At 39.7% G+C, this 25,160-nt stretch overlaps 3 protein-coding genes across 4 annotated transcripts; all 3 read left to right on the forward strand.

Annotated features, from left to right (window-relative positions):
* Positions 1-1,206: 1,206 nt before the first annotated feature.
* Positions 1,207-5,779, forward strand: pwp1 (PWP1 homolog, endonuclein). The gene is made up of 15 exons (XM_068306666.1): positions 1,207-1,382; positions 1,846-1,904; positions 2,023-2,204; positions 2,291-2,376; positions 2,555-2,651; positions 2,742-2,852; positions 3,004-3,134; positions 3,311-3,390; positions 3,584-3,680; positions 3,784-3,845; positions 3,922-4,033; positions 4,191-4,281; positions 4,477-4,598; positions 4,728-4,833; positions 4,914-5,779. Exons 1-15 carry the CDS (start codon positions 1,317-1,319, stop codon positions 5,009-5,011), a joined length of 1,500 nt encoding a protein of 499 aa, XP_068162767.1. The 5' UTR covers positions 1,207-1,316; the 3' UTR covers positions 5,012-5,779.
* Positions 5,780-5,930: 151 nt separating this feature from the next.
* mrpl42 (mitochondrial ribosomal protein L42) lies at positions 5,931-7,989 on the forward strand. The gene is made up of 5 exons (XM_068306670.1): positions 5,931-6,047; positions 6,296-6,350; positions 6,871-6,955; positions 7,169-7,332; positions 7,873-7,989. Exons 1-5 carry the CDS (start codon positions 5,969-5,971, stop codon positions 7,916-7,918), a joined length of 429 nt encoding a protein of 142 aa, XP_068162771.1. The 5' UTR covers positions 5,931-5,968; the 3' UTR covers positions 7,919-7,989.
* A 523-nt stretch (positions 7,990-8,512) lies between these two features.
* ube2nb (ubiquitin-conjugating enzyme E2Nb) lies at positions 8,513-14,585 on the forward strand. Of its 2 annotated transcripts, XM_068306667.1 has the most exons (5): positions 8,513-8,625; positions 10,279-10,525; positions 11,245-11,385; positions 12,145-12,187; positions 12,740-14,585. In XM_068306667.1, the coding sequence occupies exons 1-5, from the start codon at positions 8,596-8,598 to the stop codon at positions 12,774-12,776; spliced, it is 498 nt and encodes a 165-aa protein (XP_068162768.1). In that variant the 5' UTR covers positions 8,513-8,595; the 3' UTR covers positions 12,777-14,585. The 2 variants fall into 2 exon arrangements, with proteins under 2 accessions (XP_068162768.1, XP_068162769.1); XM_068306668.1 differs by lacking the exon at positions 12,145-12,187.
* The last annotated feature ends 10,575 nt before the right edge of the window (positions 14,586-25,160 follow it).

Raw genomic sequence — 25,160 nt, forward strand, 5'->3', positions numbered from 1 at the left:
ATATGGGCTTGAATTGCAGTTTAAAACCATGTTCAGTATCAGTTTTTGTCAGTCCTGGCATTAATTTTAATCTAAAACTTTAATTAATCGGCTCATGACTGATCGCTAAATACAGGTGAAACTGCTTTTGAACCTGAGAATCCTGCTGGACAGCCTGTGAAAGAGAACAGACCAGCCAACACTGCTGCCTAGTGACCACAACCAGGAACTGGTCAATGGTGAAATCTTTTGAATTCTATATCATCCTCAGAATATAAACAACACACATGAGTGTGATCCATTTCTTCTATTTGCACCTAGACGTGGACGTGAACCACTCAGATAAGCTCTTGAACAGCTCCTGGCAGACTGTGCTGTTGCAGATGAAGGTGGCAGCCTTGACCTGGGGAGTGAAAGGTCACGAACAGTTGGACATTGTGACAGATTCACATTCGCCCACTTTCCTAATATGCATGCGGCCACGGAGGATGGCAGCTGTTGGCAGGTAGTGGCTGTGAAGTGGGTCATGGGCCATCAAACATCTGCTGTGGGACCTTTTGCACACTGTCTGGTCTGGGTTGGTTGTTTTTTAATAGATGATTTAATAAATCATACTTTAAATGCTTCAATGAAAAACATGAAAATCACACACATTTCAGTAAAGATATTTTTACAGGAGATAACAACACTAGTGTATTTTTTTTTTAAATGTTACTTTAAATAAGGATTGTAGAGGCAGTGGCTGATCTTGCACTAGTATGTCGATGCAACGTTTTCATTAAAAAAAAAAAAAGTTCATTGACTGAATAATTGTAAACAAATAGTGTACAAAGAACATATAACAATTGTCAGGGGATAATATACAAGAACAAGAACATGGTGTCATACAATTTTTAAGTACTTCAAATATTTAGTGTTTTTAATGCATTTTTTCTGTACACCACTAATTAACTTTATATATCACAATATATAATTATAAAAATGAAAAGTATTTTCTTATCATATTTACGTTTATGAATAATGTATAAAACTTTGCCAAAACAATTTTAAAAAATTTATATTTTTTTCTAAAAAACCAAAACCCAACATTTTTTGATTTCAAGAAGTTCCCGTAGAGCCCACGAATGACGAGGCTGCTGAAGTCCGTCCTAAATAATACTGCACAGAATATTCGCAAACCGGCGCGACATTTTCCAGCAGGCAGACGTCATTTCTAAGTGACGTCATCAGGAAGCGACACGGGACCAGTTTGTCACATGTGCGCTAACTTTTTGCGTGCAAGAAGTGAACACGATTTGTACACGCCGGTTGGATTGTAACATATTAATCTATCCAACATGAGCTCCCAGATTACGTGTGTGGGATGGGTGAAGAGAGGCGTCGCCAAGGAAACTCCGGACAAAGTAAGCAGCTGGGTTAGCTAACGTTAACCAGTCGGCTAGCATGTCAACATGAAGACACACCAATGCTACTGGTACTCCAAAGTAAATGACAGCTTTTAAAGACATTTTCTCGTCGTTAGCATTTATATGGTTTAATAGTTCTGGCAATACAGTAAATGTCACGTCAATGTAAAACAGTTTAATTGGCAGTAGCTTTAGCTAATGTAGCCAGCTTAAAACTTGTTGATACAACTACAGGTGACGTCATAAAAATAAACTTTAGCAGGTAATGCATGACGGAGTTGTGTCGTTATAGAAACCTATAAAAAATTAAGGACCATGTTTTCCTGGGATCCATTTGTCTAATATGTGTTCAGGGTTGTGCATATAGGGACTGAACAAAAAAAAAATAAAGGTCTTCTTTTTCTTTCTTTTTGCATCTTGTCAGACCTCAACTCAACCTTTTTATTTAATTCCATTTCAGGTGGAGTTGAGCCCAGAGGAGCTGCAGCGGCTCATCACTGAAGCCAAAGATGAGCTGGGGTACGTTGGAATTACAAACTGTCACAACAGTATGATCATTGTTTCTCACCTAGAATAGCCGAACAGGTGGAATCTAATTCATATCCTGTTTTTTGTTTTGTCTTTTCCACTGAACCAGGGAACGAGATGCTGAGGACGAAGAAGAGGAGGATGAAGGCATTGTGTCCGAACCGAGTGCTAACAGCAATTTGGCAGACAATGCCGAAGTGTTAAAGGATGAGAGTGAAGAAGCAAAGGAACAGGGGGAGGATGACGAGTTAGCAGAGTATGACCTGGATAAATATGATGAAGAGGATTTAGGTGAGGAAGAGTCACAATTGTTTATGCACAGAGTATTTTGTTCTCTGTTTATCATGGCTGAGCGTCTTGTGGTCGTTTGTCTTTAGTGACTGCTAATCTCGGTGACAGTCTGGCTGGCCTGACAGTTTACAGCTCTAATGAGCAGGATCCTTACATCACTATCAAAAACACAGTGAGTGACTTCAGTTATTTCATTTATACTTTTGCCCTGTAGTTTCTGCCCTGTAGTGGAGCCTTAGGCCTGATAATAACCACAGATATATAGCCTTGAAAGTACAGATTTAAAGAAGTCAGCCACTGTATTGTGTTCCTGATGTTAAGTTAAGTTTCAGCTCTTTTCTTCTACTTAGGATCAGTATGAGCGAGAAGATTTTCAAGTCAAGCCCAGTGACAACCTCATCCTGACAGGCCGGGCAGAGAAGGACTGCTGCAATCTGGAGATCCACGGTAGATATCCTCACACAACATAGCTGCTTTTATTTGGAAGCTTTTTGAACTCAAAATATTAGCTGAGTATATAAATGACTTCTTTTACAGTTTATAATGCTGAGGAAGGATCCCTCTATGTTCATCATGATGTCTTGCTACCAGCTTACCCACTGTGTGTGGAGTGGCTAAACTTTGACCCCAACCCAGGAGAAGGGGCCGGTAAGGAATACGTACCAAGCTCTGGTTATGTACTATAATCGTAAACTACTAAAATCTTCTTTTTTTTAAACACACCTACTTTTATTTATTTGGTATTTATTTTCCGCCACACTTACCTGACAGTGTTCTGCTGTGTGGGTTCCTGCTACAGGTAACTATGCTGCTGTGGGAAACATGACCCCTCAGATAGATGTGTGGGATCTGGATGTGGTGGACTGTTTGGAACCAGCCTTCTCACTGGGGAGCAAAAAGGCATCCAAGAAGAAGAAAAAGAGCAAGAAGGTACAAAGCCTGATCTGAAACTGTCCTTAGATGGTGAGAGTGGGTTGTGGAAGATTTGATTTCCGTTTAAACTGTCATCAACTGTGTTGCTAGAGACAGTTTTGTCTTGCTTCCTTGTACTGTTTACTGTTTGTTAGATCCTTTAGCTCATTGTGGGTTGTTGTTCTTGATGCCAGGGGGGAGCAGCAGCAGCAGAAGAGCCTGTTGAGGGTCACACAGACGCAGTGCTGGATTTATCCTGGAACAGACTGGTCAGGTCAGTATTCTGAGCACTTGGAACATTCACTGATCTATTTCAGTGGCGTAGTGCTTAGAAAAAAAGGTCATCCAAGAAAGCAGGCAATGCTTTTCAGATGTATTAATGCCGTGACACTTTATGTGTGAATTTATGCAACTCAAGTGATTCGTTTACCATGAAGAAATAAAACTTTCTCCCCTCTTTTCCTTAGAAACGTGTTGGCTAGTGGATCGGCAGATGACACAGTAATCCTGTGGGATCTGACTCAAGGCAAACCGGCAACAACTCTGCACAGACACACCGACAAGGTAGCCTTTGAGAAATGCAGTTTATTCTGGTTGTAATTCTTCTATTTGTTATTCACAATACGCACGCTTCAGCTTCTAGCAGACAACATATTTGATCTTTCAGGTTCAGACGTTATCATTCCACCCATTTGAGGCACAGACTTTGATATCGGGGTCATTTGATAAGTAAGTGTGACCTTGCAATGTGACAAACTGAACATTTCGCAGCGCGAGTTTGACACGACCGTTTTGTTCTTTTCAGGACAGCCGTCTTATACGATTGCCGCAGTCCAGACAGCAGCTATCGAACCTGGAGGTTCAGTGGTCAAGTGGAACGTCTTGTCTGGAACCACTTTTCACCGTGCAACTTCTTGGTAGGTGCTCAAATTGTCATCTCTGCTAACATTGTGAAGTAATATTTGCAAATTGTTCTGTTGTGTTGATCCTTTCTAGTCATCGTGTGGTTGATTCCTCTTCTGTTGTATTTCTGACTAGTTCAGCAGTTCATGTAGGTTTGTTGTCGTGTTTCAGGCCAGCACAGATGATGGATTTGTCTACTGCCTGGATGCACGCTCTGATAAACCTGTTTTTACACTCAAGGCTCATGATGAAGAAGTGTCAGGTAGGAAGACGAGTGTGTAAGATTGTTGGTACGATCTGCAAGAAAATGCTCCTAAATGGAAATGATCTGGCTCTTTGATATGATGAAAGCATGGGTGAATTAGTTAATACAGTACACAAATGTTGGGGAAATTTACACTGCATGAATTGTTCAACGAAAAATGCTGGAAAAAAAATTTTTTCAACGTTTCTGCAGGTCTAAATCTCAGCAGCCAGATTAAGGGATGCCTGGTCACTGCATCGGCTGACAAACATGTTAAAATATGGGACATTCTGGGAAACAAACCCAACTTGGTGCACTCGCGAGATATGAAAATGGTACGAACCTGTACTTACATTATGATGGCTGTCATTCCAATCAATTGTAGAGGCGTTTTGCCAGGTCCAATTCCTGAAGTTTGTTTTTCTTAAAGAGTTCTAATAACTTCCTGTAACACGTGTGAACAGGGTGTGCTGTTCTGCGCTTCGTGTTGCCCTGATCTTCCCTTCGTCTACGCCTTTGGGGGACAGAAAGATGGCCTGCGGGTTTGGGATATAAGTGATGTTGCAGCAGGTAAAAATTTACATTTGATATTTTTTGTCGTCACACACTGTATGATGTTAATTAGTAATGTCTAACCTTTTCTTCCTCAGTGTCTGAGGTGTTTGGCAGACGAGAACGCCTGGTGGTGAACACAGGATCAGACGCCTCCACTGCTGCAGCCGCGACAGAGATGGAAGTCTCCCAGTGACATTTTAGATGCACCAACAACCTGTACACCATGTGCACAGATACACTGCACCCTTGGAAAACAATCGATCTGCTTTTTGTTGTGCACCACTTAATTTCTTGGGGGACAGACTGGAATACCTGAAGCTGCCTTCGCAAAAGGTTTTGACAGAAGATTTTGAAAGAATGCAAATAATGAAGCAACAACACCTGAAAACATCTTTCAGTTATCATGAGATCACAGCAGCGGCTTTGACACTTGGAATATTCCTCTATGCGTGTTTTGCATACCGGGGGTTATAATGAAAAAGAAAATGAAATAGTAATGCTATTGTACTCAAGTAAGACAAAGTTTAAAAAAAAACCCCAAAAGAACCATGTACTGTATTTTTAATAAATATTGTGAAATGTGTAACCTGTTCTGAATCCATGAATGATCATATTTCACCTGGTATATAATAATTTTGTCCAAAGTGGAAGAAGACATGAAATTGTTTTCTGTGGTGCAGTGAAGAAAAGTGCTAAAGGTCCTACTTTCTCCACTTGCGTGGCTTGCTCTCTAGTTTGTTTCAGAATGATTGTGACCCTTATTAAATGCATAACTACTAAAATATGCATTGAGTTAATACATTAAATTGTATTTTACATTAAATGTTAAATCTAGATGCAAAGATTCTTTTGCAATTTATGTCAGATTGTGCTTCAATCAGGATAAACCATTCCAGTAAAACATTCCTTTGCCACTGGTAGAAGATGTGTACTGTGACGTCATCCCTCTCGCAAAATAAAAATACACACAACTTCTTAAATGGTTTTTGATTGGATGAAGATTTAAAGAAATAAAATGTTTGTTAAAAGGTAAATCGTTTCAACAACGTGTTACGTGGCTTGTGACCGTCGACAGAGACGTGGAACCAAATGACGCGAGCCTGCGTGCGACGACGGAACATTAATAGTGACGTACACATAACACTCAAGCATGGCGTCGGGTCGTTTCTGTCAGTTGCATAGACTCGTATCGCGTTTATTTATCGGTCCCACCTTACGACATCCTCAAAGTAAGTCGATTTGTTACCATTTTATAAAACGTATTCATTGGAGGTTTTCTTTTCGCATTAGTTCTGACTATAACGATGAGAGCTCAAGCTAACCAGCTAACCTTGAATATGTAAATGGAAAGACTTTGAAGGGAATTGAAATTCCAAGTTCATATATAGATTTAGTGAAATTTAAAACTGAACTCGGCCCTGTTACATTTTCTAGCCTCATAGTTTTGTGTTTCACCTGTTTGGTGTTTCTGTTGCAGAATGTTTGGTACCAGTGCAGCTGAAGTCCACTGTCAGTGGTCCACCACCGGAAGGGTAATTTACATAAAGCTTTTAAATTCCAAAAAAGTAGAAGGTGCACCCATGTTTAATGTCAGCAGTTTCACTAAGAAATTAACGCTAACAAAGAACTAGTTGTTTTTTTTTTAAGGAAACACCTTTATTATTGTTTTAGTATTGAATTAGAGTCAGAAAAAAATTGTATTTTAGGTAATTTTTTATAAATATCAGGCTGGTGAATTATAGAGTATGTGGAAGGTTCCCCAACATGAAAATTGGGTTCACAATTTTGTACATTTCATGATGGTTTTGTAGACATGATGTAAAGGTGTACTTTATGTTTGGTCTTTGCTAATTTATGTGATATCTGATCCACATAAAGGCAGAGAGAATAGCTAACAAAGGGCTTTGGTGTTTAATATTAAAAACATGCTACCAGAACCACTGATTAGTGTGTGATAAGGTTTTTTTGTTGTTGCACTGTTAAAGCCAGTAATCATGATGTTCAGAATCACTCTGTACTCAGGATAATAACCTCTTAATGTAATTTATTTAGTGACGTTGAAGTCGCAGTAACTTCAGATGGGAAAACCGTAGTATGCCACCATCCCATCGTCGACATTCCCTATGAGCTTACACAGGTAAGTTAATGCCTTTTGGCTTCACCAATGTAACTGCTACAGTTCTGATAGATGGTTTGATATAAAACATTATCAACCTGGCATTATTGTTGGAACAGATTTACACCAGTTTGAAGTATATAAACAATCAGCACAATTATTAAATTTGTTGCAGAACTATGAGAGAGTACAACAAATATGTGACAATGGCCGATATTTATGATCTCTTTGCAGCCAATAAAGCGGCCAGACCCCCTGACCAACGCGCCTGACACCCATGACCAGGTTTTGAAGGCCCACCTCAGCAAAGAGACGCTAAAATACAAAATGGCTCCAACTATAGAGGAGCTGAGCAAGATGTTTTTCACCACTAAACATCGGTGGTATCCAGTGGGACAGTAAGTACATAAAATTAAACACTTATTTAATCATACATAATAATTGTTGTTGGACATTTTTAGTGATTTTATGTCTTTGTATAAGGCTGTACAAATGTAATTATTCTAGTTGTGAAACTTCAATAGCATGGAGTTTGTCTCCCCTGAAAACTTCTTATTTATAATGGCCTTTCTGAACATTTTTTAGAAAATACCATTTGTTTCACATGTAACCATCGAGCCTTAGTGTTTGTTTTGTTGTGCACCTGCCAAAGAGGGAGTATATGGAGGGTGACCCTTGTCTTGTTTATGCTTTAGTTTTCTTATTTATGTTTATAAGCAGATTTAAACTTGAACTCAAAAGATTTTCATATCATTTCGTTCACATTCATCGATGATGAAGGATATGGTTGCACAGGTCAAGTTTTAAGTTTAGTAGTTGTGGTGGAAACCATGTCCTTGAATTAAAAGTTATTCCCTGTGATATTTAAGAAAACATACTAAACAATCACAATTCCTGCTCTTGACCTTAAAATTTTCCTCTATTTCCATCCTTCACAGATACCGCACCAGGCGCAGAAAGAAGAATCCCCCCAAGGACAGATAGTGGAAGGCACAACTGCAAATCATGTGTCTGTGTTATTACTGTAGTGATGTATAATAAACTTTAATATTGGATTGTTGTGGATTTTTTCCCCCCAATGTTGCTACTACAAAGCTATTAAATGGCTTTTATTTTGATATTTCATTGATTTTTTTCTCTAACATTTTTTTCACATGCTGACTTTTTGAAACTCTTTATCAGATTAAAGATACACATCAGCTGTGAAATATGAATACAAGAGGGCGCAGTAATAAATGTAAACGCATTTTGTATGTGCTCTATTTAAAAGCAGCAGAGAATAAAAAGTCGGTTGCTTTTATTGGAATTGGTAAAACCGCTTGGAGAGATGCAGCGTGTTGCTCAATCGGCTATTTCATATCTTTGATGGCCTGAAAGGCAGGTATAAACATAGTGATTACAGAAAACAGTAAACATTTACAAATGGGTAGACCTTTTTTAATTACTCAAATATATATGTTACATAAAACTGGGCTTGTAGTCAACACAGTAGGTCAAATTCACGAACTGTTTTTCTCCCATTGAGCCAGTTTAGTCACATTTTTTGACGTCATCGGCAGCCCCCGGAAGTGCGAGTTAACTATCCCCACCCCGGCAGCGCAGTCAATCCAACAATCTCAAGCGGAGGAACCCACGGCTAAAAATATAATAGCTAACACAAGATGGCCGGTTTGCCTCGTAGAATTGTTAAGGTACGCTTCATATTAAACGTTATGTATTTACACCGAGGAACACGCGTGTGAGTACTGTAAAAATAAACCAACGAGAAGACGGACGTTTAATTACTGTCTTCCAACGTGTAGCTCGGCTAGCAGAATTAGCTCCTGCTAACTAGGTTTCGAGCTAGCTCGCTGGTCCGTGTCTGGAAGTGTTGTTTTGTTTGCCACTTCCGTTTACTCCCATCTGCTTTATTAGTGATTGATATTTTTGGCTGGAATGCTCGAATTGTCATATTAAAATCATATGTTCCATATTACTGGGTGGCTAATTTACTATATTGATCCAAAAAATAGTGACATTGCGTCGTAGTCGCTATATGAATGGGTTCGCTAAGTAAGCTAGGCTAGCAGCTGTAGCTTTGCCGAATCGTAGCTACACGACTAGGGCTGAAGTGAAACGCTGCTGTTGTGGTTTTAAAGAAATACTATTCAAGTTTGAACGTAAATGCGACACGTTTGCTTATTTTGTATAAAAATAAACAAAAACCCGGGTGTAAATGTGAGGCCTATTCCACTGCGGTGTCCTGTTTTTAAGATTCACGACAACTTCACTGGGCCTGGCCCGGCAGTGGGCGCGATCAGCCTTTTCCGTCAGGCGGCTACCGCTCGGTTTTAGTCGGGTTTTTACAGCAAGTTGAGAGGAAAAACGTGACCCAGCTTCCACTTTCCTCTCGTTTCTTCCCTTTAGCTTTCAAGGAAGTAATAACTCAGATAATTATTTTCCTTCCTGATGACTGCAGATGTCATTGCACCTGCGTGATAATCTGCAGAAAGGACAAACATGTTCACTTTCCTCCTTTTGATTCATGTTGTTCTCTATCTCGGTGCTTAACTGATTTAACTAAACTTAACAGAGCTCAATTTTGATCGTTTCAATACACCCCAGAATACTTCATCTGTAAACCGATTATGAATAACCGATCATGGTTGAATCCATGAATCAGTGAATTGATTGACAACAGGTAACAGTTTTATCACCCAAACTACGAAGTGAAAATGAATGTGAGTTTTTTTTTCTGGAAAATATCTCCAATATTGAAAAATATTTTTCCCTCCAACTTTTATACCCAAAAATCAATTATTAAAACGGCTTTTAGTCGTTTAGGATATTTTACATTTGTTTTTTATTTATTTACATCTCTAAATTTAATCCCAATATGTGAGTTGTATTAGTTCCAAATTTTTATAGGAGTATAACTTCAAAACTGTATTTTTTCTGAAACTTAATATGTACACTTCCATTGACTGGAAAGGTTTCTTTTTAGGGATAATATTTTTTGACTGATTAGACATTTACTTACATGTACATTTTGGGAGGCAAAAGCATCCTTTATCTGTCTTGAATGAAGTATTTAATCCTTGTTAATGCTTAGTTTAGTGATAAATTGAAGCACTCCCATCTTTCTCCGTGTGAATTATTGTGTGTAATAATAGTATGTGGAATGCCATTTGGTGTGTTTGTTGATGAAGCGCACGTATGACCAAGAAGGGTGAAGTCATTTTGCCTCTTTTATACACGTAAAACAATGTTGTCTGCTGTTAATCCACAGTTTTTCTTCCTGCCTTTTTTTAATATCTCCACTATGTCAAAAACAGTGTTTTATTTTTCATTCTGACCACACTCAGGAGACACAGCGGTTGATGGCAGAGCCTGTTCCAGGAATCATCGCTACGCCTGACGAAGGGAATGCACGTTACTTCCATGTGGTCATTTCAGGGCCTCAAGACTCTCCTTTTGAAGGAGGCGTATTTAAACTTGAACTATTTCTTCCAGAAGAGTATCCCATGGCAGCTCCCAAAGTGCGATTCATGACCAAAATCTACCACCCCAATGTTGACAAACTGGGAAGAATATGTTTAGACATTTTGAAAGGTAAGGGATCAGTTTTACATTGATTATGTTCCCAGATCCAGAACTTTTTTTTTTTTTTTAATGAATGGCATCTGTTCTTTAGCCACTGTTGCGCTGGTGAGCCCAGACAATGATCTGACAGCAATAAAAGGCAGATTCACTAAATCACAGACATTACCTGTTTTTCTTGAATTTTAAGCTCCGCAAAATTATGACAATTCATTTTTTAATGTGGAAATAATCGGTTAAGGAGAATACAACAAAATAATAAGAAATAATAATGTGACAGTAATCCTGTATTAGATGTAGTTGCATACGTTCTTTAAATGTTGTATCTTTACCGCAAAATTAATTGTCAGTTGTCAAATCAGTCATGTCACACCCAGAAAGTGGCAACATCACTCTTCACATAACAGTAACATAAGGCACAGAGGCACAGGCATTGTGTTTATTGTCACTACGAGAACAGAATCACAAAACTTTTTTTTTTCTTGGTGCAAGAGTTACAGGTTATTTGCAGAAAGTATCAGGAAGTAGATGTGAGTAAAAACAAGTTTGGGACGAAACAACCAACTGATGGCAGAACTTGGAAGTTTTACACATGCATTGCAACAAACCGAAAGAGTTACCTCTCATTGGATTCCTCAAGTTGTTTGTACTTTAAAGTGCTGCAAATTTGATATCTACGCCTTCATTTTTGCCTCGTCTTGTGCCGTTTTGTCCGAACGTCTCTTTTTCAGATAAGTGGTCTCCAGCCCTGCAGATCCGTACAGTGTTGCTATCTATCCAGGCATTATTAAGCGCTCCCAATCCAGATGACCCTCTGGCAAACGATGTTGCAGAGCAGTGGAAGAAAAACGAAAGCATTGCCATCGAGACAGGTGATATTTCCTTCCACTACCCAATATGAAATAATATAAACAGCATTGTGATCGTAAATTTTAAACCACCAAGTTGGTACCAACACTGCAAGCCCTTTGTCTCTCAGACGTAACATAAAATGCCAGGAGGCTTTTGCATCAGAATGTTTCAGAAAATCATTGACTTAAATGTAATTTAATGTGTTGTTAACAGAATTAAAGGGGGGAATTCATTTATAGGCCACACCCACAGACTGCAGAGCGCTCACGCTGGAGTTATGATGTAATTCATCCTCCAGGTATGACAAACATTTTCAACTTAGTGGCTCAATAAGAGCGTCTGAGTGAACGGCTGTGGAGTGTTCTCTGATTGTTCGGCGTCACCTTCCTGAGATGAACGACAGCGGGGCTCAGCATCTTTTACAGTGACGGCTGGAGGACGTTGAATTTGCTTTTAAGATAATAAAAGCAGTTGTTTGGCTGTTTGTCTGAGTGCCAGGTGGGTTTCATATAAGAGTTATTATTCGTTTATAGGGGGGAAAAGAAATGTAACCCTTCTTTAACTTAGTTATAGCATCCAGTGTGTCAGATTTCAGTGTGTCAAAGAAAATAATGTGCAGATGAATCCCTAATGGAAGCTGAAATACATGGAGCCAACAGAACTTAATTTTCTAATTGAGCAATCAGAAGTCTTGTTTACTTGTCATTTTCAAATGAGGTGACCTGGACCTCGTGTCTCGAATCTCCCTGCAACATTTGATCTGTTTGTCTCTCCTCTAGCTCGTTATTGGACCCTGAAATATGCTTTAGACCCTAAAAAAATGTAAAGTTGATATTTTTATTTGTTTTGGTAGGGGTGGTGTACGCAGACTCTTCTTGGCCTTTTTTCTTGGGGTTTCTGTTCATTTATATTAAACCTTTCCTCCCATTTTATCTATCTGCTCTATATTTGTTATCCTATGGTAATGGGTATCAAGCCTGTCGAGAGTTCCGATTATCTTCAAGGAATTGAAAAACACAATTGTGTTCATCCTCAGTTTTCCCTCCCCCTGGTTTATTTGAATGCATGCATTAGAAAAAAAAGATTTTCGAAATGCCTTGATCAAACTTGAAAATGTTTTTATGGTTTGTGAACAGCTGGTGGCGGAGCAAACATAGCATCTCAAACAGTTAGAAGCAGAAGAGTTGGGCATGTTTGCTTGAGAAACTCCTAAAACCTTCCTAGGTTTCAGCTCCTTTTGGGGTACCTCCTGTTCTGGGGAGTCCGTCTGAGTAAACTCTGCAACACTTTGCTTTTCAACACAGCCCTGCAATCATATCTCTCTCCCCCCAGTCTCACCTTCCACAATTTTATCTCTCTTCCCCCCTCCTCCAGCCCGGGCATGGACCAGGCTCTATGCAGGAAACACTGAAGTATAGAAGAGGAGAGACGAGGCGTCTGAATGTGATCCACAAAATGTACTCCTATTCTGTCAACATTTGAATTTAAAGGACACAAAAAAAAAGAAAAAAAAAAGATTATAAGTCCAAATCTATTTGAAAGAAATGACAAGATTTACTGCTGCAGACCTCTGGGTGACTTATTTTCCTCTCTAAGACGTGTTAAGTGTGTGTTAACCCTTTTTTCCCTGTGTTGCTATTTAATTGCATGGACAGAGAATGACACCCTCCCCACTACAGTCTTAAAAATAACATGCAATATGTTGTCCTGAACTAGGCACGTACTGGTACGTTTGCAAATTCTACATTAAAGCTGTTCTTCTTTTAACACATGGATTATTTGTCAGCACATCTGTATGTCTTTCGCGGACGGTGACGCGATAACACGACGCACAAAAAGCAGGTGAAAAATAGAACGTGAACAATGAAGATCAATTAGGGAAAGTGGGCTTCGGGAAAATAATATTCAAAAAGGAGTCGGGTGGGATTCCCCACTCCTGTGTGTGTGCGTGCATACCAACACATCACAACACGGAATATTAACCCGCTGGTGCAGCGATTGTGCAGAAACGACACACTTGGCGTTATTTTCCCTGCACGATCTAACGTGTGTTTTTAAAAAAAAGCATGCAGAATCCAAAGGGTTCAACCCGCTAATCTTGCATCTATTCGGATTCTTTCTCAAAAATCCAGAAAGTGCGAAAACATTTTCATTCAGTGTATTTATTACAAAGGTTTTTACCGTAAAATAAACCTGGAAGGAGATACACTAACGGCGTGAATGGCTTCTATTTAAAAGCATCCCTGGCTAGTCTAGTATCCCAACAGATGTTGTGTCATCACTTTAACATTTACACTTTAACATAGGAAAATAGAATTTAGATGCTTGAGCCTAACTAGGTGAGGACTGTGCCGTCCTTTCAGCGTTCCGCCTGCTCAGCATTAGCATGAGTTGACATACCTTGAGTAAAAAAAGTTTCCTCTGTATTCTTAATACTCCTTCAGACAAATTTGGGGAGGGTGAGCAGGTTACTTCAACATGCTTTAAAAAAAAAAAAAGCCATGACCAACACATTAAATAAAAGTAGATTGGCAGATTGTTGTATTGGAAAAGGAACTGTTAGAATGTTAGCAACTACCAGAAATGTGTTGGAAATGTCTTTTTTTTTAAAACTATTTTTATAGGATGTAGGTGTTTAGCTGCTTTTGTTTTTATTTTCCTTTTACTGTCTGTTCATGTTATCTATATTAGATGTTTTACTTTCACTCCTGTTGCATCATAAGAAGGCATGTATCATAACCCAGTGGCTGTCGGGGACGGTTCTGTTATTCTTCTGGTGTTTGCAGAGTTGAGGCATGGAGTTGTCTTTTAAAGGGAAAGTCATTTCCTCCCCAGTCCTCACCCTGAGTTCTCACCTTTCTTTTTTTTTTCTTTTTTTTTTAATTGATACTGATCTGTTATGCAAGTGAATTTTTATTTATGTCACTCTGGTAGCAAAAAAAAAAAAAGAGGGTTATCGGCGCCATTCCAGCTTTTGCATCAGCTGAAAATTGCACACATTAAGACCTTCACCTGAGATTGGGATTTGTTGCCCCTGTAGAAAAGAACCTGTAAAAAAAAACAAAAAAAACCCGCCGTGTTGATTGGGATCAGCGTGATTACATCCGGTCAGGACTTGAACGTCTCATCGCCTCGTGACGTAGACCCTTAAAATAATCATGTTGCTTCTGTACGGCTCATCTTGAGGGAGGACTGTTGTAGTAAAGCTGTTTCTTGTCAAGCTGTCTATGTTTGGTTCTATTTTCTCGTTCTGTATTCGAGTAACGGGGTTGGTGTTGCATAGATTTGTCTCCTGTACTCACCCAGAATTATTAACTCTTTCCAACTGCTACATTCACTCTAGTCTGGAAGATGGGGCACGGCCTAAAACCCAGTTAATTTATTCTTCTTTTCCCCGAGGGACTTGATGGTAATCAAAAGAAGTGGTCGCTTACTGGGTTTTTGAAGCAACTAGATCAAACTTTTGAGAGATCAAACATTTAAAAAGCTCCCCATGTGTAAAAAAGAAAAAAATGTTCTGTCGGTAATTTCAGTACATTTGCAAACTACTCTGTAAATAAACTGAGTTGAGTAAGTAAGTAGACACTTGTCTGTTTGTGTTTTGTGGGTTTTCTTGTGTTGCCTGAAAGTAGAGGTCACAGCTGAGATGTGTTTGTCTTGTGGAGATTTGAAATCTGAGAGGCTTCTTGTTTTTATTCAGTTTTCTAAAGGAAACGTTTGACCAAAAGTAGTAATAGCTAGGAGTCTGCTTGAATCAGATGTAAGTACGCACAGTTTTTTCATCAGATTAATGAGACAACTGGGAACCATATTTGCAGGAGATCCAAACATTCATGTACAGCTGAGGGATCTTATTTCAAAATCCAATACATGGTTGTATTTTTTATTTCAGTAATTACAGATACATAAATTTATAATATAAATGGAGATCAAATGAGAATAAAGATCTTAACATGAAAATTGCATTAGAAATGTTAAACACTTTAATGATCCCTGCAGGGAATTAACAGTAATTGTCCACTTAAGTGTTAGTATTTTATATATGTGTATGTGAACAAGCCCATCACACACACACACACACACGGGTCCTGTAAGCATGCAGATGAGAGGTAGAGCGGTGGGCAGCTGCGTTTTGGTGTGCCCCCAATGAGCAACTATTAAAGCGGGCAAGAAAAAAACAAGATGAAACTTTCCAAAACAGGAATATATTTCCATGATAAATGTGGGGCGCTCTACTGCTGAACCAAAGGACTTAAAATCTCCTTTTTGGAATGAAAATGGGATTTTTTTTAAAAATCAGACCAAATTTCAACTGTCAGGTTTTCAAGCTTCTACATTCAGATTGCTCAAACTAATTTTAGTCAAATCAACTTGATTTGTGGAATTTTAAAAACACATGAAAAAATGCAGTATTTTTTTAATTATTATATTAAAATATTGTATTATTTAAGATACAGTAATTAAACCTAAAGTAATGGCTGACGGGAAGCCACCTCCCCTCCTGCGGTTTTACGGATGTCCACTCGGGGGCGCTGCGGGCACAGTTTTACCTTGCAGCTTGCACTTTGATCCCAAGGACGGATGCACCTCATAAATAGAAATATCTTTGCAGCTCTAGGACGTGTTTTCATCACCGTTTACATCCACTTCTATATCATTAGATAACATCAGCAGCGTCCAATCAAATTGCAGGTATCTTTCCACTCGGGTGTTTGGAAACATCAACAAAATCTGTGCTTTACTGCTGCAGAGATGGACGCCTGTCTAGGAGCTCCTTTAATACTTCCTCAATTGAAGCGAGGGTTTTGCAACGTTTTTATGATCGTGTCCTGGTTAATATGGCAACGGTGAGTCATTCCAGCCGCTTTACAACCTGACTGAGTGGTCATGCAGGAAATGATCCCCACTTATTATCTGGAGCATCTGACAAAACATTAACTAGTTCCATAGGCTGTTGTCTTCAAAGAGACATGGTTATGTGTCTGAAAAATGTTTTATGGTTTTATGGCAATGTTTTAACTTCACACATTTTCATATTTATAACAAATGTACTTGTTTTACCACTAATGGTACAGAAACATTGGAGGTGCTCGTCAATCAAATATTTCAATGATTATGTGAAGAGATGTCGGCCTCTTATCTCAAGCAGATAATAAAACCAATAATCTTAGACTATTCTGGTTTATTATGAGCTCAATGCTTACCACACACCGTGCAGGTAACTTGTTAGAAAATATTGTTGAATCTTTAATCTTTTATTTCCCCAACATTAACTAAATATGTACTGCCTGTGAAATCAGATCTCCCTCCGGGAAAGTAAAGTAAATCTATTTCAAGTCATCTCAGCAGTGCCAGGAATAAAAGTAGGGAGGAAAATTTAGTTATAAATTCTTTTTTCCCCTTCTACATTCCCAGGAGAAATACTGAACGCTCTGCGGCTTCTAGCTGTAACCTCATGGTTAATGGAAAAGATGGACGGATGAAACAATAGAAGTGTAACCAGCCTGGGGTTGAGTGGAGGGAGGATGTTGCTTCTTTAAATCACACTCTTCCTCTTTCCACCCAGGAAGTCATTTACCTCGAAACATCATGGTTCCTTTCGAGCGATCGCCGGCGTGATCAATGCACTGATTAATCATGTGAGCACACGACTGCTGACATGAGGGGTCACATGACCCCAATGAGGTGACAGTGGGTGGTAAACATCCTGTCGTGACCGCGGCGTGTCGTCTCGCTCAGGCTAGTGGTGGCTGAAGCACGGCTGTCTTTCTTTCATTCTGTTCTCCAATCTTTTTTCTTTCCCCATCTCTTTCCTACCTCTTCTCTTACTTCCTCCTCCTCTAATAATTATTTCCTGTCACTCAGTCTCCATATTCATTTCCTTTCTTCCTCTACTTCTGATTTCCCTTCTTGCTCTTTTGCCTTTCTGACCATTTTTCATTCCTTCATCTTCATCTCTCTCCCCTCCATCTCCATCTCTCTTTTTCACTCTTCAAATTCTTTCCTTTTTTCCTCCTCTCCACCCTCTCTTCCTCTACCATTTCTTTCCTTTCCTCATTCCCTTTTCCTTTGTCTCTTCTTCCCCTTTCCCCTTCCTCCCCCCTCTGTTCTCCCTCTGCAAATGAAGTGAAGTGACTGCATGCAGAACCCCTCACCTTTGCTGATGTTACATAACCAGCCTTTTTACTCCCCCATGCGTAAAAACAAGTCAGCCTGAAGGGAATCCATCCCAGAAGGAGTCTGGAAAGACTTCAGTCTCTGTGGCTCCCTGGAAGTTTGATTAAAGTGATGCTCCGAGTCACAGGAAGTTCCACAACCCAGCTGCACTGCAACAAAGACGCCGCTTAGCTCACTGTGCATCTAAATTAGGAAGTTGAGTATTTAGAGGTATGATTCTATCAATCTTAGTTCCAGCAGCCATTGGTTTAAGGAAGTATTTGACTTCCTGCTGTAAAATTTGCTTATATTTAATCTGAGCCCCCTCAGGATTATTCCCATAAAAGGTTATAAAACAGGGAACAAAGGAATAACTGTACAGTATTTTCCGCACTAAAAGGCGTACCTAAAAGCCTTTAATTTTCTCAAAAACTGACAGTGTGCCTCATAATCCAGTGCACCTTATATGAATGAATTATTATTTTTATTGAAAACAAGTCCGTTTTTCATTCGTACATCTTCTTGAAGAAGAGGCGCTCATAATCGTTTCAGGTGATTGTCTGAAAGACGGGTCACGGGTGAGGCTGGAGCCTATCCCAGGTGACCACAGGCGAGAGACTGGGTTCGCCCTGGACAAGTCACCAGCTCATCGCAGGGCCGGTCCAAGTTTCTACAAAGTTTTTTTTATGGAAGTTTTTAAAAAAAAAATTTGATGTCAAAGTACCCAGATTTGCTCCACTTCATTTAATATTTTGTTCAATAATTTGTTACATCAGCTAATATGCTAATTCATGACACTGCTAATGAAGTAAACAAGCTAAACACCAGTATGTTAGTATTATCAGTGTAGGAATGTTGATGTACTCACACAGCCGCAGGCTAGGGACTCCTACTAACATGATCTGTCTGTGTGTGTGTGTGTGTGTGTGTGTGTGTGTGTGTGTGTGTGTGTGTGTGTGTGTGTGTGTGTGTGTGTGTGTGTGTGTGTGTGTGTGTGTGTGTGTGTGTGTGTGTGTGTGTGTGTGTGTGTGTGTGTGTGTGTGTGTGTGTGTGTGTGTGTGCCACAAATGTAAGGGGCCAAAAGTTAAGAATAAGTCATTTTACAGGTAAATTGCAGCAGGTGTTGTTAAAGTTATCAGGATGACCCCTGAGCAGCCTCTCCCTCCAGGACCCTGATGGGTGGAGTCTGGTCGCCATGGTGATTCAGCTCACACACATACTGCTTGGTTTTGCTGTATTTAACTCATCTGTACCTAAAGTTCTATTTTGGTGACGTGAAATCAAGATATTTTTAGTAGAACCCTCCTTCATCCAGCCTTGAGCCTTTGTTTTGGTTCTGCAGGCCAACTCAAACACTCGTAAATTCGCCTGGACTCATTTGTGAACGTTAAGACGACACACCGCTTACATGCTCATAACAAAAGTCAAAAGAAATCTACAGCTTCCTGTCGTCGGCGATGAAATTAGTGAAGAAAATCAATCGGAATGATTCTCTTTCTTTGGATCTATGATCAGATTTTTTTTTTTTTGTCAGAAAATATAACATAACACACACCCAGACATACCATATGGGCCATGTCATTCCGGGGCACAGTTGTAGCCTCACCCGGTATTGTTCGATGTAAATAATTAACTTTACTCCCTGAGGAGAAAATCCTTCCAGCAGACATGAAAACAAACCTGAGACTATTCCACGTTATGACAACACACCGTATGACAGACACACCTGCTGCAGCCATGCTACCGCTAACAATACCGATCAATAACCTGTCAAACAGGGGGCTGATGGTGAACTTTCAACCCTAATTGTTCATTATATCCTGACTGTACTTGAGTGAGTATAGAGAGATTAGATTAACACACAGACTACAGGCTGATCGATTATCGATCAACACTAATCAAATATCAAATATTTGTCAAATTGTGTTGTCATAGGCAGTAATTATTCATCCAAGCAGCTGCTAAACACATTTCTAAAAGAATATTTAAATATTAAAGTTGTAATTATTACATCTACTTACTGAAAACACCATTTTCAAAACTACTGTCTGGTTATTAGAACTCCCGACCCTGAATTCACATCAGCATCAGCAGGTGGGAGAGCCGTTGGATAAAACTGCAGACATATAAAGGATTATATTAAGTATAGGCAGCCCTTTATGGGTAAATATTTTTCTTAACCAACACACACTTGACCTCCCTCAGTCTAATCAGTCTCAGATAAGAGAGAAAAATTTGCTATTGGCAGACATGTAAGCGGATTTACCCTGAGAAAAAAAAAAACTGCACAAAGTTCAAGCGCGGCCTGAGAGGCAGTGAATTTTCTCGGCACGCCGTTTCACCATCTGGCAGAGATCCTACAATAACCACAAAATTAGTGCTTATTATCATGATTATATCTTGATCATCTTCATAAATACGAGTAAATCTCCAGATTTAGCCGGATGACACATTACGGTTAGTACAAATCGAATCTGTCACCGTACCTGCTGTGAACTACTTCCACTGCAAAGGTCGCTCATCTGCACCAACCAGCAAAAATCAATCATTTGATTTTTGGATTTTCTTTTTGCAACATGCTTATGTCGCTAGAGTCCTAAGCATGTGGCACTTTCAATCCTTCCTCCCTCCCCTCCGCTCTGTCTGGCTGTATTAAGGTCACTTTTTCTTGCATAACAGCTCATTCATAAAACAGCACCACACCTCAGGGAAGGGATGAAGAAAGGACTCTGCTGAGACATATAGAAAATCCACTGAGGTGGTTTTGCTGCACTGGGGTTCAGGTCTTTACTGTAAATTTAAGATAGAGTCAGCAGGAATGTGGCTGAAGCAACAAAGTCACATAGGGTGACTTAAAATCGATGTAAAATGTAATTTTAGGGTAATTTAAAATCTGCTGTTGCTGTTTCAAATGGCAAATATCACATTTTAAATGTCATCGACTCAACAAACCAGATACTTCGAGTGGCTTAACACCTCGGCCTAACCTTAGCCTGAGAAAACCCCTGAAGCTATTTCACAAAATGTTAACCAAATAAAAACAAAACAAAAGAAAGAGTCACACAAAATTCAGACGTGCTTTCTAGTGCCTTCAGCCTCGGAGTGAACTGGGAAGTGTGACATCATCAAAACCAAAATTGAGGAAGACACTCATGACAACAACAACAACAACAACAAAAGAAACTCCAGACAGGAGCTGCAGGGACGATCACATGACATTGAAATGTGACTCGGTGAGTTTGAGACATAAATGTGATGAAGTAATTTCACATGATGTGCTCCGGGCCGTCGACAGTGAAAACAACGCCGACTGTAGAACGCAGTCTCCACGCCCCAAACGTACTAAAGCGAAGCGTCAGGAGGGCCCCTGTCAGGGGCCCCATGACAAGACCCATTGGGCTCTCTAAGGCGACCGCGCATTCCGGTTCGACACACACAAACGAGGCATTAATCAATTGGAGTATTGATTTCAAGATTGACCTTAGATGTTCAGTGTCAGGAATTGCCCCGTTCCAGACGGACACGTCTTCATCGGGCACAGCACTGTTTAGAACAAGCCCAGGAAACATATAAACTAGAAAGTCGGAGTAAATGAGTCACTATGGGCTCCATGAGCAGGAACCAGTTAGAGAACGGCCAGGAAAACCCCCCAGAACAGCTTCATATATGGCATCGGCCTTGGAAGAGCTGAGGCGGAGGAGCAAAGAAAACAAGGATTTAAAGTTTAAATGCGCGTCTGTTTTCAGTCTGTCCGCCGACGTGAACCGTCTGTTGATCGTCAGTTGTTCAGCAACACAGGTCCTGACAGGCCTGCTCGCTTTCCCCACATGTAGTTAGTGGTAGGAAATGGAATGAATGATTCTGATTTAATAACTTATTCTGATGTTTATTTCACTTCATTTAAGAAAAATATGATAAATAATATATAATAATAAAGTTGTCTACTTTGTGAACTTTTTCAAGCATATGCCAAATGAAAAATATCTTCACACACACAAACAGAAAGATTTCATTGAAAGCTCATCATTTCATTATGACTTTTAAATAATTTACTCTAATTATTATCATTACAGTCACTTTCATCTCTCACACGTCTCTTAGTGAACTCGTTGTGGTGAATAGAGTATTTTCAACACTTCTCTTGTTCTTCTGGATTCTGGACCGTTTTTTGTTTTTTTTTAAGCCTGTTTGTCATCAACACTGTGGGGGTTTTGTCTCAGACGACTTTCCCACATTCTGTAAACCACACTGTCACTGTCTGGCTGTGTTTATGCCCTTTAAATCCTCATCTTCATGTGATTATAGAGTGTCTGTGTTTTTGTTCTACTTCGAGGAGACAGAGGAATCATTGTGAGAGGAACATCCTCTTAGGGAGCCTCAGCGATCGTAACCGTGAGCCTTTAAAGGATCTAAAAATGAATTAGCATGAGCATTCTTTAAAGATAACACTGATCTGTATTCTCATTTTGTTATCTAAAAAAGAACACCCTGTGATGCCCATCCTATTTGTCCCTGTCTCTCCAGTCACACCAGGTAATTCATCTTTAAGTAGTGTTTACACACTTCATCCACAGCTTTCATAATGACTTGAATGAGCACCAACAGACGTCTATTGTGTCCCCCGGCCCTCAACAACCGACTTATTGTACCTGCAGCCTTGGGGGGGCCTGTATTTATTTTGTTGTATAAACTGTTGGAGATGTTGATGCAGATTTTATTCCCATAATCATTACATGGGGCAGCTTCTTGGAGGAGACAGGTGACGTTCAGACCACCACCTCAGACCAAGATTCATGAGAATCTGTTGTAGTTTATGCCTAATTCAAAAAATACATTTTTTTTTCAGGTTTTTGGTGATCCTTTAAATATTTTCTGTGTAAAAATAAATAGCCCTATCTTGTAAAAAAGCAGAATAAGCTGCAACCTAAGAAGCAACACAAGTCAGACAGACATTAGACATCATTCTTGAGAGGTGTTGACTTTCAAATTCTTATTTAAAATGTTTCAGAGAGAAGGTAGAAGATCTTTACTGAGTTTTCTAAAACAAGAAGAAGAAAAGCTGTGACGTATTTTAATGGGGAAAAACCTCACAACGGTTATTTTTTATACATCACTTTAGTTTAGCGCAGATGTTTAGCACATTCAGTCCCCATGATGGCTAGCGTGAAGATAGCATTTGACTTAGGATAATAAATTTAGCCATGATCCTAGCCGCTGCTAATCTGACTCTGGATCAGGCCTGACCAGTTGGCAAATTTAGGCGTAACACAGAGGCCTACGTTAATATTTCTTAAACCCTCAGGTTCCGATGAAACTAAAACCATAAGCCCGCGACAAAGCAAACACGCCCAGCTCCTCTGAGCCGTCTGTTGCTTCTTTGGTAAAGCAACGCCTCTGTGGCGGGCGTGGGTCGGTTTGCACTGGTGTCACAGGCTCTAAATTCAACGCTGACAGCCTGTCGGGTTCGTTTTAGCTAAACCTTGGCCGGCTTCACCGCTGGATGTGTTCCACATCGCGTGAAAACATCCACCTCGGCCCGGAGTGTCTTCAAACACCTGTCCTGTGTTGGTTTGACACGTCGAATGTACGGTCAGGCTAGGTTTACCGAAAGCTCGGCCTCCGAGTGGTTTCTAATAATGGAGACATGAAGAGGAAACAGATGGTCGTCTCTAAATTTAGCCTGATAACCACGGCGTGATTATCCATTATTCAGGAGGGAATAAATGATGCCTCGCTGCTGTCACTCCATCAGAATTGGACGTTTGAAGGCATTTCGGCTTTGGGGCTTCAACTTTCCACTTGCTTGTTTGTCAAAGAAGAGACTTGTGGGCAGGCGTCATTGTGTGTTTGTGGAGTTTTTGTCTGTGGAGGCCCCCCTCCAAGACTCAGATGACTGCTGGTAAAATGAGGCCTAGATAGGCGGACAATCGTTTCAGACTCCGGCAAGGTGACATCGGATCCTTCCGTCTTCTCACACCTCGGCTAAAACGGGGGTGCTTAATATTTTTGCGTTCCTTTACTATGCAGGAAGATGATGATGATGAACCACCACAATTAGCAAGATGACAGCAAGATTTAATTTCCTCTGAGGTTACTGATGCCCACCCTCATGATGATGATCAACATGACTGAACATCTGTTTTAAGGCGCGGGAGTCTAAATTTAGCCCATTATGAATCACTTACCATCATATATCATATGTAAATGGAATTATAATCCTACCCACATATTAATTTTGTAACATGTCTCCCTAACCCTGAGAGCATTAACAGAAATCCAGAAGTTATCCTGTTGCAATCCTCTAAAGTAACCAGACTCATTTACAGTAGATGTGAAAATCTTATTTCTTTCATTTTCAAACTTTTCTACTGGATTAATTTTAATCCAGCAAATATACAGTTACTTTAGCTCTACATAGTAATTTACATGTCCAGTTAGATATCCATATTCATCCACAGCTGTCGACAACCATTCCTTTTGATAAAACACCTGTTTCAAACATTGTCGTCTCATATTCTTTCTACAAAATACACATTTCAAGTGTTTTTTTAATTATTTCCCCATCATGCCATTATTATTGTGACATAACATCCTGATCAGATCGGTGTAGTGCCTTTATAACCCTGATTAAACAACAGACCATCCTGTCATTTGACCTCCAGTAACATGACAACCTGTAGACTTATTGTATTTCCATCACATTCAGGTGATAACCACTGTTGTTAAAATGATAACATGACTTCTGCAGGGTAGTTATTTCATTTTCGTTAACACTGAGGAATGTTGAGGTTATCTGGAGAGTAATTTACGTTAGATATGCGTGGAACTGGAGGCAGAACATCCGGGGATTTTGGAGCTCACATGTAGCTGAGGCTGTCCTTAGTGTTGCAGGTATTTAAAAATTATAGCCATAAAAAGCATTTGAATTTTTTTTTACTCAAGAATGGAAATATATCAATATATCAAATTTTTTATACCTGTCTAATAGATATTAAGAGTTTTACACTAATTATTTTTTTAAAAAGTTAGCAAAGTTAGCAGGATTCAGAGCAGTGAGGCGCAAATAAAGGCACAACATTCTGGCCTTAAAGAGGATATTTGAACAGTTTCACTGTTAGGATTTCACAACCATCCATTCTTCAGCCTTCACGATCAATATTATTCTTTGATCGGCTTTTATCTCCTGGATTCCAACTGGGGAGTAACAACTGGTTGGTCAAAGGTGAACTCCGGTGTACACATCATGCACAGCACTAAACTACCGTTTGATTACCTCACTGTTCAAGAGTTACACAAGTGAAGCAGCGAACTGACGTAATCAGTTACAGCTGCTTATAACGCAATTACGCATTCTAATAGCGGAAGCCTCGCCTGTGGAGGCGAGGCCTCTCCTTAAATTTAACATGAGGTGGCGACAACTTGGGAGCGCCATCAGATATCATCTGAGATGGATTGGATTCTAATGTGTTTGGGAAGAAGGAGAAGTTAGGAGTGGTGCTCCTCTGACCTGACACTATTACATCACTCTCACATTTTAAAGTGTTCTTTATTATATGGTAAAATGTACTAGTCTGGACAATAATTGGGGTTGAAAATCACCTCAATTATGATTTAATTTCACTGAAAATGGGAGTCAATG

The sequence above is a fragment of the Antennarius striatus genome, chromosome 22, assembly GCF_040054535.1.
Source record: "Antennarius striatus isolate MH-2024 chromosome 22, ASM4005453v1, whole genome shotgun sequence".
In the NCBI taxonomy this organism is placed as follows: domain Eukaryota; kingdom Metazoa; phylum Chordata; class Actinopteri; order Lophiiformes; family Antennariidae; genus Antennarius; species Antennarius striatus.

Bases quoted from the DNA above. Each gene is read 5' to 3' on its own strand.
- pwp1 (XM_068306666.1), top strand. From the start codon at position 1,317: ATGAGCTCCCAGATTACGTGTGTGGGATGGGTGAAGAGAGGCGTCGCC. The intron at 1,383-1,845 runs GTAAGCAGCTGG...ATTCCATTTCAG, and splicing joins CCAAGGAAACTCCGGACAAA to GTGGAGTTGAGCCCAGAGGA. The intron at 2,205-2,290 runs GTGAGGAAGAGT...GTTTGTCTTTAG, and splicing joins ATATGATGAAGAGGATTTAG to TGACTGCTAATCTCGGTGAC.
- mrpl42 (XM_068306670.1), top strand. From the start codon at position 5,969: ATGGCGTCGGGTCGTTTCTGTCAGTTGCATAGACTCGTATCGCGTTTA. The intron at 6,956-7,168 runs GTAAGTTAATGC...ATCTCTTTGCAG, and splicing joins TTCCCTATGAGCTTACACAG to CCAATAAAGCGGCCAGACCC. The intron at 7,333-7,872 runs GTAAGTACATAA...CATCCTTCACAG, and splicing joins CGGTGGTATCCAGTGGGACA to ATACCGCACCAGGCGCAGAA.
- ube2nb (XM_068306667.1), top strand. From the start codon at position 8,596: ATGGCCGGTTTGCCTCGTAGAATTGTTAAG. The intron at 8,626-10,278 runs GTACGCTTCATA...GACCACACTCAG, and splicing joins TGCCTCGTAGAATTGTTAAG to GAGACACAGCGGTTGATGGC. The intron at 12,188-12,739 runs GTAAAGTTGATA...CCCCTCCTCCAG, and splicing joins GCTTTAGACCCTAAAAAAAT to CCCGGGCATGGACCAGGCTC.